The sequence below is a fragment of the Mytilus trossulus genome, unplaced genomic scaffold (genome assembly GCF_036588685.1).
Source record: "Mytilus trossulus isolate FHL-02 unplaced genomic scaffold, PNRI_Mtr1.1.1.hap1 h1tg000678l__unscaffolded, whole genome shotgun sequence".
Lineage (NCBI taxonomy): Eukaryota > Metazoa > Mollusca > Bivalvia > Mytilida > Mytilidae > Mytilus > Mytilus trossulus.
The window spans coordinates 46,851-65,929 of NW_026963445.1; the positions used below are offsets into that span (position 1 = coordinate 46,851).

At 32.8% G+C, this 19,079-nt stretch overlaps 1 protein-coding gene and 1 long non-coding RNA gene across 2 annotated transcripts; one reads left to right on the plus strand and one right to left on the minus strand.

Annotated features, from left to right (window-relative positions):
* Positions 1-870: 870 nt before the first annotated feature.
* Positions 871-4,433, plus strand: LOC134702748 (uncharacterized). Its single transcript, XR_010104542.1, has 3 exons — positions 871-943; positions 2,070-2,125; positions 4,301-4,433. It is a non-coding gene; the product is annotated as an uncharacterized LOC134702748 (long non-coding RNA).
* Positions 4,434-11,954: 7,521 nt separating this feature from the next.
* Positions 11,955-17,271, minus strand: LOC134702749 (serine/threonine-protein kinase pim-1-like; the record flags this gene model as incomplete). Its single annotated transcript, XM_063563415.1, has 2 exons — positions 11,955-15,430; positions 16,669-17,271. Coding segments are annotated over 2 exons (983 nt in total), but the record flags the coding sequence as incomplete, so codon positions are not given.
* Positions 17,272-19,079: the final 1,808 nt, after the last annotated feature.

Here is a 19,079-nt window from a genome sequence, read left to right on the forward strand (position 1 = left end):
GTCAAGTTCTTTCTATGTCCGCCATAATTATCAGATGTCTCCTTACATGAATTATTGCCCTGAATTACATTTTTTATACGACTGCAAAAATTTGGTATGACGTTGGCGTCGTCATCGTCGTTGTCGTCTGAAGAGGCATGGTTTTTGCACTATAACATTAGTATAAGCAAATAGAAATCTATGAAATTTGAACACAATGTTTATGACCACAAAAGGAAGGTTGGGATTGATTTTGGGAGTTTTGGTCCCAATAGTTTAGGAATTTTAGGTCAAAGTGGAAAATTTAACTTCATCATTAATATACAAGGGGGACTTCCGGTCAACTTTTTACCCTTTTTACGTAATGTATTTATATTTCTTTTTATATCGTATTATTTGTCATTAAATTGTTTTACAGAGTCATGTTCTTGATTTTGACCGGGCTTTTTAATTTTTTTGTGAATTTTAGTTCAAAGTTGAAAATTTGACTTCATCATTTCTATACAAGGGTGACTTCCGATCAACTTTTTACCCTTTTTACGTAATGTATTCATATTTTTCTTTATATGATGTTATTTGTCATTAAATTGTCTTTAAGAATCAATTGACAGATTTTGACCGGGTTATATGCTTTTTCGTGAATTTAAGTTTTAATGTTCAAAAATGTGTTGCCAGAGTCACGCTAAGAAAGACTTCCGGTCAACTTTTCGGTAAAAAGTCATGTTAAAATATACTATATTTTAATTTTATCTGATAGTCTATTACATTAGCTTTCAAAATCAGTTTTATTTATCAATCTAGCTTTAGCGGTTCCAGAGATATTAGTTATAATACACCAATTTTTCACTTCCGCGTTTTAGACCTTCCCCTAAGAATTTTCAAAACGAGATTCCGCGGGATTCTACTTTCATTTTCATTTCAAAAGGGACAAGACTGTGTATAAAACTAAGTTGTAATAGTAATGGTGATCATTTGATTAAATCTGTTTGTTAAAAACTAATAGCAACAGGCCACCTTAGATTATTAGTCCATGCAGCCTCAGTCATTGTGAACATAGAGACATATTTAAAAGAATGTTGTACATGATGGAGAATGGAAATGGGGAATGTGCCAAAGAGACAATAACCCGACCATAGAAAAAAAAACAGCAGAAGGTCACCAACAGGTCTTCAATGTAGCGAGAAATTCCTAATTTCCAAATTGTACACAAGAAACTAAAATTAAAATAATACAAGACTAACAAAGGCCAGAGGCTCCTGACTTGGGTCAGGCGCAAAAATGCGGCGTAGTATAGATAAGACCATTTTTTTTTAACTAATTATGCATTTAATGGTATTTTTGTTGTTGTTCACTTCCACATTTGTGTATTAGTATTAGCATCTCATAGAGGGTGCAGGTATTAAAGGACCAGAAATGGCACTATGTTTGGTGTAGGAATACTATTTCTATAATGTGTATGTGTAACATGACTAATTCAAATATTAATTGCCAGCAACCTGTCAAATGTCGGGGTTCTCTGATTTCCAAACAAATAAAGTATGGCCAGAATTGATAAATTTTATTTACTTTCTCTTTTTTTTTTTTAATGTGTGTTGTTAATTTTTTACATCCCATTTTAATAGCGATTTTGGTTATGTCATAATTGTCAACAATAGTATAACCAACAAATTACAAAATGTATAGCAAATAATTTATAGTGTTCTCCCCAGGCCTTTATGTGACACTATCTGAAATGGTTTTCTTATGGATTATGTTTTGGATGATGATATAATTTTTAGAAGCGAAGCAAGATAGCATTTCCAGTTTCCATAATACCTTGATGCTAAATGCATCTTTTGTGGAGAACACTGTAAAAATGTGCATGATTTTATAAATGTCATAAAGTTTCATGAATATGTTTACGTAATTTTAAATACAACTTGCTAATTTTAAACTTTGATTCTTGTGAAATTCATATTTGTTTGTAATACCATAATGTGGATCAAATAAGAACATGAAGAAGACAATTCTTTTTATTTTTAATTAACTGATAAAAATACAAAAGAAAATTTTATTGAGTTGCTATGAATTGAAGAATTTTTTTATTTTAGGATGTTAACATTGATAGCAAGTGATGAGACTATTATCATGATTATAATGTCATCAGGTTAGTGATATTATTGATAGACAACCTATTACTTAGTTATGGCATATATCTCTTTGATGAACACTGAAAAAGGAAAAAAGCGATTATTGTGTGGTTGATATTTATATACCTACTACATATAAAATATTTACATGTTGTCGATGACACAACTATCCAGGAAACATCTACTGACACATAAATTAACTTCCCACACATTAAATTATTAAAGATTTTGTTTTCAATTTTTTAACAACTTAAATTGCGCTGTTTTTATCAATTGATAGTTAATAAGTGAACTTAATATAAACGACATTATTGGTTCAGTGTTATAGACAATTTATTTATCTTTCTTTTACTGGTTGTTGCAATATAAAATCTTATGTGGTTACAAAGTTGTGATAAAAAGTGGAATACTATGCGTTTGTTATGAAATTTTGTACTTTTGTTTTTTAGCTTGCTCAGTGTAGTGATAAAAGAGAAAAATAAATCAAATTTATGCTATTATGTGTTTTGTTTTCTCTTCTAGTATATGAATTATCAAAAACTACCTCATATAAAGACATTTATCGCTATTTTGTGCATTTTTCCTTTGATCTTTTTTTGTGATAATTTTTCATATCATACTAAGCAGGCACGTGGCATTGCTAACGAAATTGACATGAAATTAAAAATAAAGAAATTTTTAGATATAAATGCAAGGAAAACATATTACAATGGGTATATTCTTCCCTTAATTGACTACTGCTGTATTATTTGGGGTGAATGTAAAAATGAAGGGATAACAATAATTTTAAAACTCCAAAAAAGGGCAGCAAGATTGATTCTAGATGCAGATCCTTTATCCCCCTCAGCCCCCTTAAAAACTTGGGTGGATGACAGTTGACAATAGAATGAAATACCACAAATATTTACTTCTATATAAATGTATGCGTATGGAAGCACCAATGTACCTAGTTCAAAAGTTTAAACTGAAATCAGATAATAATCCTTACTCCTTAAGAGGTGTCACTCAAGGTAATCTGATAGTTCCTAAGCCAAAAGCTGAACTATTTAAGAAATCCTTTGCTTATTCTGGATCAGTATTATGGAATGGACTACCACACACAATGCGTAAAGCTCAAAACACTTACTTTTAAGCAAAGTATCAAGAAGTACCTAACACAACACTGATAAGAAATGTTTGCTACAATGTATTTGTATATTTTTTTATTTTTTATTATTTTCATTTGATTTTTTGACTACATGTATACATCTTAAACAGCATTATATCTTATGTTCTTAACAATGCATTGCACTACATGAGTGTAAATTAACTATGTGTAAATATCTGTTTTGATTGTATTGTAATTTGTATGTGAGGGCCTCAGGGAAGATTAGTTTATTGTAACTAACTGAGTTTACCCTCTTTAAATAAAGAATTTATTATTATTATTATTATTATTATTGACAACGTCGTCACAGGTAAAATAGCGATAAACAGATTATCATTGGTCATCTCAACTCGATTGCCGTCCCGGCTCAAGCGAGAAAATCAATCTCGTTGAGATGATCAACGATAGTCTATAAATATCAATATTACAGTAGGTAAAAAAATAGCGGCAAGCTATTATTTGGCAGCCGGACAGATTTATAACATATTCAATCAGACAAATCACTACAACGCAATATAGTTCTCTGTCTGCATTCAATTTTATATTACTTACACCTCGCTTATTATATTTTTCAAAGCTCGGGATAGTAAATTCAGCATTTTGTAAGAAATTGTCATCATATAAATTATTAAATATTTCAACAGACTTTTTCAAAACACAAATCTGGCATCTCTCCAAGTGGGATGTGCCTTAGCGCATGAATTGTGTCCTGATTATAGCACATTGATAGTTAACATTTATACTATACACACAACTTCAGAAACTCATAACATTTGTATATTCTGTCGTGTCAACAGGGATGTCTTTTTGAGATTTGCTTAGTGAATACCTAGTACTTTAAGGCTATATTGAATGATAAATAAGTGATATATTCAAATATCATCATGTTGGGAAGAAAAAGCAAAGTAAGTTTGATTTTACTTTTCTAAATTGAAGTGAAATATGGCGAGTTAGTACATTACATCTTTACTTGATTCCACGTTACTTTGTTGTTTATGCATTATGTTAGACTCATATTTTTATATGTCTCTCTTGTTTTTTTCAGTAAAAGGAAAAAAAGAGCTCAATAAAACATATCATGTTGGTGCACAGCTGGGAAGTGGTGGTTTTGGAACAGTTTATGGAGGCACAAGGAAAAGTGATGGTCTACCTGTAAGTATAAAATAAAGAATTTTGTTTTTAACTTTTTAACTTTTACAACAAATTTCATAGTAGAAAACGTTTGTTTCTTAGACATATATATCCTCTTTGTTAAAAATTAATAGAAATGAAAATATAAAACACATTACTTAAAATGTTTATATTTGAAAAATGAAAACATTGTATTGTTGTTAACAGATTTGATATATATATGGACCATAATTTGGTATTCGGTCTTTGGTTTCTTTTTTTTATCCTTTTTTATAAGTTCTAAAACTTTAACTTTTATTCTGTGGGTTGTGTTGGTGTTAGAATAGTATTAATGGAACAATTGAGTTTTTCAAGAAAAAATTAATACATTTTGATTCACCGTTTACGTGACAGGAAACCAAACAGGAAACCAATCTTTATTTTCTTTATTTTGCACAATATATTTCAAAAGACATAAATGAACACCATTACTAGTGTTTTAGTTTTATTTATAGACGAGTTTAAAAAATGCAGAAAAATATAAGCTCTCTAAATATGAAAAATTCGTATATTATATTCCCGTGAAGCAATTAAAATAAGAAAAACAAAACGTGAACCTCGTTGGCAGTTTGACTGTCCGTCTGGTATATTTCGTCCCTCTTTTTTTGATCTATTAATATATAGATATCCATGATTTATCCTCATTCTGTACATGGGATTTGGAAAACTGACATGTATTCTCAGAGCATGTATTCTTTTAACTTTGGACCTCAATCAAAATATTTCCATAGCTTATATATAATTAACTCACCTGGGTCTTTAGGTCCAGGAAACCTTTTTTTGCCTATCATTTGTACCTAATGTGGATAAAAGCTTAGCCGTAGGGAGTTTTGTATGAATTAAAAAAGAGAATGGAAAAATCAGCCTACCCCACCTTTGGACATCAATTAAAAAAGTTCCTTGAATTTACCCACCCGGGTCTTAAAGTCCAGATAACCTTAAGCAATTGCCTATCTTTTGTACCTTTGTCGTCGGGAATTTTAAATGAATTAAAGAAGGGAGTTGCTATGGACACCCTACCCCAACTTTGGACCTCAATTGAAAAACGTTCCATAACTTAACCCACCCGGGTCTTTTAGTTCATGCAACCTTATGCAATAACCTATCAGTTGTACCTTATGTGGACAAAACCTTTGCCACAGGGATTTTTTTTATAAATTAAAGAGGGGAAGTGGTAGGGTCACCCTACCCCAAATTGGCACCTGAATTAAAAACGTTAAAATACTTTGGACCCATCTTGGTTGTTGGGTCCAAACAACCTCTGTACTTATTGTTGACAAAAGCTTTGCCGTAGGGAACTTTTGATAAATTAAAGGAGGGAGGTGGTAGGGGCACACTACCTAAACTTTTAACCTCAATCTAAAACGTTCAAGATAATAACAAAAAGAACAGCAAAATTTTCTCAAAATTACCAATTCAGGGACAGCAACCTAACAACCCATTATCCGATTCATCTGAAAATTCCAGGGCAGATAGATCGTGACCTGATCAACAATTTTACTTCCTGTCAGATTTGCTCTTAATGCTTTGGTTTTTGAGTTATAAGCCAAAAACTGCATTTTACCCCATGTTCTATTTTTAGCCATGGAGGCCTTTGGACTTTAGTGTAGACCAATTTGAAAACAGGACCAAAAATGAAGAATCTACATACACAGTTAGATTTGGTATATCAAAGAACCCCATTTATTCAATTTTTGATGAAATCAAACAAAGTTTAATTTTGGACCCCGATTTGGACCAACTTGAAAACTGGGCCAATAATCAAGAATCTAAGTACATTTTTAGATTCAGCATATCAAAGAACCTAACTGATTCATTTTTTGTCAAAATCAAACTAAGTTTAATTTTGGACCCTTTGGACCTTAATGTAGACCAATTTGAAAACAGGACCAAAAGTTAAGAATCTACATACACAGTCATGACAGTTAGATTCGGCATATCAAAGAACCCCAATTATTCAATTTTGATGAAATCAAACAAAGTTTAATTTTGGACCCTTTGAGCCCCTTATTCTGTTGGGACCAAAACTCCCAAAATCAATACCAACCTTCCTTTTATGGTCATAAACCTTGTGTTTAAATTTCATAGATTTCTATTTACTTAAACTAAAGTTATTGTGCGAAAACCAAGAATAATGCTTATTTGGGCCCTTTTTTGGCCCCTAATTCCTAAACTGTTGAAACCAAAACTCCCAAAATCAATCCCAACCGTTCTTTTGTGGTCATAAACCTTGTGTCAAAATTTCATAGATTTCTATTATTATGGTTGATGTAACACTGGAGGATGTTATACACCTAATATACCACATGTACCCTGGTTGATGTAACACAGGAGGATGTTATACACCTTATATACCACATGTATCCTGGTTGATGTAACACAGGAGGATGTTATACACCTTATATACCACATGTATCCTGGTCGATGTACCACAGGAGGATGTTATGCACCTTATATACCACATGTATCATGGTTGATGTAACACTGGAGGATGATATACACCTAATATACCACATGTACCCTGGTTGATGTAACACAGGAGGATGTTATACACCTTATATACCACATGTATCCTGGTTGATGTAACACTGGAGGATGTTATACACCTTATATACCACATGTACCCTGGTTGATGTAACACAGGAGGATGTTATACACCTTACATACAGCATGTACTCTAGTTGATGTAACACAGGAGGATGTTATACACCTTAAATACCACATGTACCCTGGTTGATGTAACACAGGAGGATGTTATACACCTTATATACCACATGTATCCTGGTTGATGTAACACTGGAGGATGTTATACACCTTACATACAACATGTACCCGGGATGATGTAACACAGGAGGATGTTATACACCTAATATACCACATGTATCCTGGTGGATGTAACACAGGAGGATGTTATACACCTAATATACCACATGTATCCTGGTGGATGTAACACAGGAGGATGTTATACACCTAATATACCACATGTACCCTGGTTGATGTAACACGGGAGGATGTTATACACCTAATATACCACATGTATCCTGGTGGATGTAACACAGGAGGATGTTATACACCTAATATACCACATGTATCCTGGTGGATGTAACACAGGAGGATGTTATACACCTAATATACCACATGTACTCTGGGGGATGTAACACAGGAGGATGTTATACACCTTATATACCACATGCACCCTAGTTTATGCAACACAAGATGATGTTATACACCCTATATACCACATGTATCCTGGAGGATGTTATACACCTTATATACCACATGTACCCCGGTTGATGTAACACAGGAGGATGTTATACACCTAATATACCACATGTACTCTGGTGGATATAAGACAGGAGGATGTTATACACCTTATATACCACATGTACCCTAGTTTATGCAACACAGGAGGATGTTATACACCTTATATACCACATGTATCCTGGTGGATGTAACACAGGAGGATGTTATACACCTTATATACCACATGTACCCTGGTTGATGTAACACAGGAGGATGTTATACACCTTAAATACCACATGTACCCTGGTTGATGTAACACAGGAGGATGTTATACACCTTACATACAACATGTACCCGGGTTGATGTAACACAGGATGATCTTATACACCTAATATACCACATATATCTTGGTGGATGTAACACAGGAGGATGTTATACACCTAATATACCACATGTACCCAGGGGGATGTAACACAGGAGGATGTTATACACCTTTCATACAACATGTACCCTGGTTGATGTAACACAGGAGGACGTTATACACCTTAAATACCACATGTACCCTGGTTGATGTAACACAGGAGGATGTTATACACCTTAAATACCACATGTACCCTGGTTGATGTAACACAGGAGGATGTTATACACCTTACATACAACATGTACTCTGGTTGATGTAACACAGGAGGATGTTATACACCTTAAATACCACATCTACCCTGGTTGATGTTACACAGGAGGATGTTATACACCTTATATACCACATGTATCCTGGTTGATGTAACACTGGAGGATGTTATACACCTTACATACAACATGTACCCGGGTTGATGTAACACAGGTGGATGTTATACACCTTATATACCACATGTATCCTGGTGGATGTAACACAGGAGGATGTTATACACCTAATATACCACATGTTTCCTGGTGGATGTAACACAGGAGGATGTTATGCACCTAATATACCACATGTATCCTGGTGGATGTAACACATGAGGATGTTATACACCTAATATACCACATGTACCCTGGTTGATGTAACACAGGAGGATGTTATACACCTAATATACCACATGTATCCTGGTGGATGTAACACAGGAGGATGTTATACACCTAATATACCACATGTTTCCTGGTGGATGTAACACAGGAGGATGTTATACACCTTACATACAACATGTACCCTGGTTGATGTAACACAGGAGGATGTTATACACCTTATATACCACATGTATCCAGGTGGATGTAACACAGGAGGATGTTATACACCTTATATACCACATGTATCCTGGTTGATGTAACACAGGAGGATGTTATACATCTTACATACATGTACCCTGGTTGATGTAACACAGGAGGATGTTATACACCTTATATACCACATGTACCCCGGTTGATGTAACACAGGAGGATGTTATACACCTTACATACAACATGTACCCTGGTGGATGTAACACAGGAGGATGTTATACACCTTACATACAACATGTACCCTGGTGGATGTAACACAGGAGGATGTTATACACCTTATATACCACATGTACCCCGGTTGATGTAACACAGGAGGATGTTATACACCTTATATACCACATGTACCCCGGTTGATGTAACACAGGAGGATGTTATACACCTTATATACCACATGTACCCCGGTTGATGTAACACAGGAGGATGTTATACACCTTACATACAACATGTATCCTGGTTGATGTAACACAGGAGGATGTTATACACCTTATATACCACATGTATCCTGGTCGATGTAACACAGGAGGATGTTATACACCTTATATACCACATGTACCCTGGTTGATGTAACACAGGAGGATGTTATACACCTTACATACAACATGTACCCTGGTTGATATAACACCAGAGGATGTTATACACCTTATATACCACATGTACCCTGGTGGATGTAACACAGGATGATGTTATACACCTTACATACAACATCAACCCGGGTCGATGTAACACAGGAGGATGTTATACACCTTATATACCACATGTATCCTGGTGGATGTAACACAGGAGGATGTTATACACCTTATATACCATATGTATCCTGGTGGATGTAACACAGGAGGATGTTATACACCTTACATACAACATGTACCCTGGTTGATGTAACACAGGAGGATGTTATACACCTTACATACAACATCAACCCGGGTCGATGTAACACAGGAGGATGTTATACACCTTATATACCACATGTACCCTGGTTGATGTAACACAGGAGGATGTTATACACCTTACATACAACATGTACCCGGGTCGATGTAACACAGGAAGATGTTATACACCTAATATACCACATGTACTCTGGTGGATGTAACACAGGAGGGTGTTATACACCTTACATACAACATGTACCCGGGTTGGTGTAACACAAGAGGATGTTATAAAACACTAGAAAATATCCTGTAATCATATAAAGCATCAAAACAAATAAAAACATTGACAACAATAAGGCTGAACTCATCAGATGGATACATCTAACAAAAATCTATGATTATTTCAAGAAAATTATCAATGCATACAGCATTATTACATAGCAAATATATTATGAGCATATAATATAAAAAAAAAAAAAAGATGTGGTATGATTGCCAATTGCCAAGAGACCATGTGACACAGAAATTAACAACTATAGGTCACCGTACGACCTTCAACAATGAGCAAAGCTCATACCGCGTAGTTAGCTATAAAAGGTCCTGAAATGACAAATGTAGAACAATTCAAACGAGAAAACTAACGGCCTAATTTATGTATAACTAGAGGCTCCCAAGAGCCTGTGTCGCTCACCTTGGTCTATGTGCATATTAAACAATGGACACAGATAAATTCATGACAAAATTGTGTTTTGGTGATGGTGATGTATTTGTAGATTTTTCTTTACTGAACATTCTTGTTGCTACAATTATCTCTATCTATAATGAACTTGGCACAGTAATTACAGTGGAAAACATTTTCTAAAAATTTACAAAAATTGATGAAAATTGTTAAAAATTGACTATAAAGGGCAATAACTCCTTAAGGGGTCAATTGACAATTTTGGTCATGTTAATTTATTTGTAGATCTTACTTTGCTGAACATTATTGCTCTTTACAGTTTATCTCTATCTATAATAACATTCAAGATAATAACCAAAATCTGCAAAATTTCCTTAAAACTACTAATTCAGGGGCAGCAACCCAACAACAGGTTGTCCAATTTGCCTGAAAATTTCAGGACAGATAAATCTTGACCTGATAAACAATTTTACCCATTGACAGATTTGCTCTAAATGCTTTGGTTTTAGAGTTATAAGCCAAAATCTACATTTTACCCCTATGTTCTATTTTTAGCCATGGCGGCCATCTTGGTTGGTTGGCAGGATCACGCCACACATTTTTTTAACAAGATACCCCAATGATGATTGTGGCCAAGTTTGGATTAATTTGGCCCAGTAGTTTCAGAGGAGAAGTTTTTTGTAAACACATGAAACAATTACAAAAATTTAAGAAAAATGGTTAAAAATTGCCTATTAACGGCAATAACTCCTTAAGGGGTCAACTGACAATTTTGGTGATGTTGACTTATTTGTAGATCTTATTTTGCTGAACATTATTACTGTTTGTTGATAAATCTTGACTTGATAAAAAATATTAATCCATGTCAGATTTGCTCTAAATGCTTTCGTTTCAGAGTTATAAGCCAAAATCTTCATTTAACCCCTATGTTCTATTTTTAGCCATAGAGGCCATCTTGGTTTTTGACCGGGTCACTGAACACATTTTTTAAACTAGTTACCCCAATGATGATTGTGGTCAAGTTTGGTTAAATTTGGCCCATTAGTTTCAGAGGAGAAGATTTTTGTAAAAGTTAACGACGACAGACGACGGACCAGGGACACCAAGTGATGAGAAAAGCTCACTTGGCCCTTTAGGCCAGGTGAGCTAAAAATAGATGTTTCTCATTGCTTTTAACCGTATAAGAATGATTTTATGTGCATCGAATTAGTAATCAAACGATTTACCGTAGTTTCACTCACATTGTTGAAATTCTTTTTCTTTAACTAACGAGTACACGTACAATGCATGTGTTGTCAATCTCTAGCTAGGGGTTAAATTGAAGTTCACATGAATACAGATTTAAAGAGGTCGACTCATTCACTTGCAAGTGAATAACTAATTATCAATGTTTCTTAGCGCAATTTGACAAAATTGAACCTTTTTGGCTGCAAAAAGCGTATTGTTATTTCACTATTTCACTTTCATTATTGATTGAACAAAAAAAATCAAACTTTCGATTTTTTATAAATACAAATACAAAAACCATGAAAGAGGATCAACATTGATACATAAGGTTTTAACAAGTGAATTAAAATGTAAGTTACAGATGGCATCACCTTGCCAAAATTTAACAATGAACACAAATAGAAAACAATTACATCATTCGATTGTCAAGTCTAAAAATAAACACTGTACTTCAGAATCATAAAATTTACTAATTGTTAATATACTGCATCAACATAATAGTACATACTGGTCATATATATATATATGTTATGTACAAGTTATCATTTTGTACAAATTATAATTAGTACAAAAATATTGTACAAATTATAATTTGTATTTTGACTTTGTACGAATTGTAATTTGTACAAAAAGTGCTTGTACAAATTACAATTTGTACAAAATAGGACAAAAATTCACTTATATATAAATAACTTGTACAATAATTTTTTATACGGATTTTGGCGAAAAAAGCATTGATACACATTATTGAATTGCTACGTACTAAATGACCTGAAAGTAAACCTAAGTTACATAATTCAAAAGTAGTTCTTTATCAATTGTTAGAGCAGGTGATATAGTGATTTATGGAATCAGGTATTGCAAACCATCTTTTGACTCTCAAATCGATAACGACCTGTTTTACAGGCATTTTAACTGTTTCATATAGTGAGCGTTGAAGCTCAGGAACCGTTGCTGTGAATAAACATGTGTATTTAGTTGCTTCAGTCAGACTTTTAGGCAAAATAAATATCCCAGAAGATTAAACACCCCGTTTGGTTAGGAATATGACTATGCTAAAGTCAGGAATATGTCAGTTGTTGTTTTGCCTTTTTTTATCATTGTTTTTTTTCAACAATATGAAATATGAAATTTTACAAATATACCCCGTAATCGTTTGCAAAGTTTCTAAATAAAAAAAAAATACCTCAAAATAACGATAAGAACTAATCAAGCAGTACTATTGAATGATATTTTTTTTTAAGAAAAAGACGTTTATGTATTAAAAATTTGAAAAAAATCCTATTTGTTTACTTTTTTCTCTCTCAAAAATTTCAAAGATCAACCTGCCTTTTGTAGTAAGTGTTGTGTATAAACGGTGTATTATGTTAATAAGGTTTAGTGTGTTGTCAGTTAATTACAATTCTATTGTGTGAATCATTGCATTTTTCACCAAAATTCGTATTTAAAACTGTTGTACAACATGTACAAGTTATAAGTGAATTTTGGTCAAATTTTGTACAAATTATAATTTAAACAAAATGATAACTTGTACACAACATATACACTCAATAGATAGACCATCTTACATCATAGTACTATCTTACTACACCATAAAAACCAATTATACCAAGCATGTTTCATTAGATAGACCATCTAACATTTCTGTTTTGTTTGATTAATCATTCCTAATGGGCTTTGCACATTATTTTTTCTAAGTGTTATATGTTTTAAATTCTATTTCAAACTTAATTATCTTTTTGAATTAGAGCATTCATTTTTTTGCATACACAAGTCCAAGTTCACTTTATTTCATTCTTCTAAATAATCAAAATTTGTATTCATTGAAATGTATACTAAAGTAACTCAACAGTATAACCAAAATCATACATAAAATAGTGTAAATATACTATAATGTTGCAAAGCATAAGCCAATAAATACAGAATAAAGGACTCTTTGTTTTTGATACTGACTTTATCACTGTGTTATATCAGGTGAGCCCGAACCTGAAATTTCACAGTGATAAAGTCAGTATCAAAAACAAAAAGTCCTTTATTCTGTTTATCGGTAATTACGAAAAAATAAAAATATTTACAATAAAAAAGCAAATAACAAACGAACTATATTGCGTTGAATTACAGCGATTCATACTTGACGTCACAGGCTGCATTATGTCATTTGAAATTTGGTCACAGTGTAGTAATCATAGCGTTCTTTGCACAAAATATTGAAAATGAAATATTGCATGTGTTTTATTAATTTTGTTTTGGACACTGTAACAATTCCAAATATAAGCGGTTAGTCATATTATTTCTATTTTGTCACAAAGCACAGAATGATAGTGATACGATATGAGACATCAGATTAGTTATTGTTTTAGAATTTCAACTTCAAGCTCAATTTTTTTTTATCAATCTTTGGCTTATGGACAATGATGGATAACATTTATCTTGTCTGATATTATACGCTCAGCGTTCATCCTGACAACAACCACATTTCAAATCATTTTTGGAAAGCACTGTGTAATTTAGTCCAAACAATTATGACATCTTGAAAGACTATTATATCGTCGCTGGGCTTCCAAAATGTTGTAAATGACTTTTTTGGCTAAAAATACTTTTTGACACCAATGGTCTGGGCAGGAGAAAATCTTTGGTATTACAAAATAGCAAACAGTTAGACCAATCAAAACGTTTGAAATAAGACATATTACAAAATTGCCAATGTCAGTTGTTTGTAAAGTTTGCTTCCAAAATGTTATATGAAAATTTGAAAATCATTGTATAACGGCTTTGGGAATTAAATAATTGTACACTTCTTTATTTCTGTGAAAATAATTTAAGTTCTTTGATAATCCAGAAATGTCTCAGTTTTCATTTCACTGTTATTTACAAAAATGTTCAAGTTCGCATACAATATTTTGGAAGCATTCATTTTGTCAAAATTTTCCAGGGGCAGCAACCTAACAACCAGTTGTCCAATTCATCTGAAAATTTCAGGGCATATAGATTTTTACTTGATAAACAAGTTGTCCCCTTGTAAGATTTGCTTTGAATGCTTTGGTTTCAAAGTTATAAGCCAAAATCTACATTTTACCCCCATGTTCTATTTTTAGCTATGGCAGCCATCTTGGTTGGTTGGCTGGGCCACCACACACATTTTTTAAACTATATACCCTAATAATGATTGTGGCTACGTTCGGTTTAATTTGACCCAGTAGTTTCAGAGGAGAAGATTTTTGTAAAAGATTGACTTTGGCAAATTGTTTGATCATGTTGATTAATCCCTGAGCATTGGAATGAGTTACATGAGTTAGTTTATTGCATTTTTCTGTTGCACAGAATATTGACTAAATCTATTCTGTTATAAGGTTTCGTCACACACTTTCTTGGCTACTCATTGAAACAGTGTCTACAGAATTTCCATGCTGGCAAGAACTATTGTTATTATTTCCATGTAAACTAAGTTTCTCAACTGGCAACTGTGGAGTTGCTAACCATGAATGATTTAAAATGTCTTCAAAAGATGGCCTATCTGATGGACGAATTGCTAAACACTTTTTTATTAAGTCTTTCACATCATGTGATAATCTTCCCCTAAATGATACTTCTGCTTTCATGATTTGTTCATCTTGTTCAAATGGAATATCTCCACAAACTAAGTCAAATAATAAAATTCCCAGTGACCACACTGTTGCTGATTTACCATGGTACCGATGGTGTTTTATCCATTCAGGAGGACTGTACACTCTTGTACCTTAAAAATAAAGATATGACAATTAAGAATAACTTTTCTAATGCATTTCTATACAGAATTAACAATCAAAATTAAGCTTTAACTTTTTTAATGCATTTCTATACAGAATTTAAGTTTTATATGTATTTTTAGTCTCAATTTTTGTCATCAATCAACTGAATTCTTACTGCCTAAAATGAAGTGATGTGTGAAGTGTTCATGTCACAACTCATTCATAAGAAAGCCTGACAGATGATCAATTTATAATATATTAATACCCTTAAAGTAATTTGTGTTAGTAAAATTTACTAATAACCCCATTTATTCATATCTAATAAGCCAAAGTATTGATTTAAAAAACTCGGGTAAATGTTTTGACATGCATGACTGTTCACAGGTATGCAAGGAGTTCTTGTGAACCAACTTAAAATGTCCCACATAATCAATTCTACAGTTGACTTATTACAAATTATAAAAGCATTTAATAATAGGTTGATAGCAACCAGTCATATTTTTTTGGCTAATGCTACCAATACATGTATAATAACCCAATATCATAACTTGTTATGCACTATAATTTAAACCTAGTTGTTAACTTTGTGTAAACAATGTATGCTATGTATGTTTCCCTACTGAATATATGAATCATTGCCAAGTTATGCTGAGACACATGTGTGATCATTTATGCTGATATTTTCAGCAGCAGCAACTGTGTAATTGATATGTTTTGCTAGCAGGGGTCGAATTTAAGCTTTTTTGTGTACTGGCCAGCTGGACCAGTGGACTGAAAATCAACTGGTCCGGCTCCAAATCTACTGGTCCTGCAAAAATGACATGCAAAATTGAGTGCTGGTATCTATTATGAGTTTATTTTTTGACAACTTTATCAACTGAAATACATACGGTAGCATCCCCCGTAATTGATGTCGCAGGTAAATTCTTTTGTAAACAAACCGAGATTGCAAAGCAATCAGAGATTTTAAATCAGAGATTTTTATCGGCAAATTTCTACTGGTCCGCCGGACCACCAGCTGACACAATCTACTGGTCCGACGCAAATTCTACTGGTCAAGGACCATCGGACCAGTGCTAATTTCGACCCCTGAATTTGCCAGCCAATGTAAAGCATACTTAGCATCTCCCATATTGAGCATGTTGAGATCAATTAAAATGTGTAGGTGGATGAACTTTAGTATTAAATCAAATACTCAATATTCCTATAACACTACAACAAAATGCAATCTATTAAAGATGCTCACCATCAAAGGTCACATAAACTGTATCTTTGAGCAATGTACCAGATCCAAAGTCAATTATTTTCAGTTCACCAGTTTTCAAATCCACTAAAATATTTTCATCTTTAATGTCTCGGTGTACAACACCTGATCTATGAACACTATAAAGAGTTTTTACAATTTGTCTAAAGAACACTTTGCTGGTTTCTTCATTTACAGCGCCCTTTTCTGTGATATAGTCAAATAAGTCTTGAACATGCTCTGGTCGTTCCATCACTATAACATAACTGTGAGCACTATTGTTTTTCACTTCATACCAATCTAACATTTTAATACATCCAGAAACATGAGAAACTTTTTTCAAGAGAATAATTTCCATTGGTATATTATGTCCATTATGAAGTCCCCATTCAGTCACTTTAATTTTGTTGATTAATTTAACTGCAACCTGAAAGAGATATATGGACCATAATTTGCTATTGGGCTCGTTTCCTATAACGATAGAAAAGTGATAAAAATGTGTATTTCTGTAAGAAAAGTTGTAACTACATCTAAAGATGCCTTTATTTTTATCAACATACAAGTGTATGCTACTCTTCCCTAGAAAAAAAATTGAAATTAACAAATTTCAAAGATTATACGACCGTATTTTTGTGTCGCTTCTCGCGTTACTTTTCGCTTCCGAAGTGCATAATGCTGACTGATTTATAGATAATCGTCACCGGCAAATTCGTAACTTTTGCTTTCAAATAATAAAGAACATCGACCAATAAGAATAGTCAGAAGAAAATGCCGAGAACTATAAGTATTTCTGTAGCAGGTGTAAGAACACTGGCGTTACTTTCATTTCCGATTTCGTAACGCAAATTTTAGATGATGTAATCTGCTTTGTTGTAACAGAATTCTTTATATCAATATGCAAATATGAACTCTCGCGAGATGTTCAAACAGGTAAATCAGAGATGATTTTCATTCTAGTTTTGTTCTTCGTAATAATTAAGTTAGAAAATAACGTTATTGTTATGCGTTACATTTCACACGAAACAAAAGTCCAGTTATTTCCTTTTTTTTATTAAAATTGTTTTTGTCGTTAAGTTCTAATCATTTTCGGTCATAGGTGAAACATGTGACTAACATGTGATCACGCCCTTACGGCCGGATATACGAAATACTAGGTCTAAACATTGTTTTTGTTTCCAACGGATGTTAGCAAACATAATCTGTAGACTTGTTTCGTCTTGTATCAAAAAGGAAAATATAATTTTCAAAGAGATTGCACCAGGGGTCTATTATTTTTCCTATGTGCATAATGTTACATACGATCTTGTGTGAAAATAAATGCCCAATGACTTGACAAAATCGATTTCAGATTTGACGATGTTATAACACACTTCGTTTCCGGATAACGATGTAAAGGGTCCTTGGAAAATTCAATCGAAATTACGTCTCTTATCATTGTGCCGATGCTCGTTGGATTGATTTTGCTTCAGCAGTAAATATTACTGGATATTTTAGGTGAATTAAGATAATTTAATAAAAAATACATGTTAATATACCGTTACACTTGGAATGTACAAATTTGGTATCTTTATCACAATTTTTAATTATTTTTTTTTATTCATGTTCTGCAAACACTTTTCAGAAATGCAATAAACTTGTCAAAGGAGAAGTAAACTTTTACCATGCATGACTTGAAAGGAAGTACTTTATTGATTTTAGCACACTAAAGTAGGTTAAAATGTGGAAACCATGTAGATGGTGTACAGGTCACAAATATCACATGGTGCCTATTTTAAAGATTTTAATTCCAAGTTCAAAGTTTTTTTCTTTACTGAATTTAAAGAATTTTACATTGCCAATGATTTGGAATAAATTGTATATAACTGGAATTTCAAGACCAAATATAAATACATTTTTTTGGCTAAAACATCAAGATACAACGATTATGGTATCCTGTATCAATGAAGAAAATATGGAAATTTCTGAATAAATTGTACTAATTGTTTTCAAAACAAGCACATATTTAGGAGTTTTATAATACAGTTACATTTAAGATGGATTTTAAGAAAAAGTATACTGTTCGGATTATTTTAAGCAGATTTTGCAATAAAATAAAACTAAAAAAATGCTTTCGGTTTCTTATGGTTTCCTGTCGCGTTTAAAAAAAACTTTAATCTAACATCGAAAATAGATTTTAAATATAAACATGAAGCAAGTAACAAGTACATTATCATAACATTAAAATAAATTGCAAAAAATACCAATTAGTCCAAAACAAGATATTTATAAATATCTTCGAAGTTGGGATTGAGAACTTTGTTTTCCTAAAACATATCTTTTTTGCAGTTTAGCAAGGTTCTTAAATTGAAGAAAATACAGTTCTAAAATTTACATTGTTGACATAAAGTAAGAATTGTATGTACAGTAAAAATAAA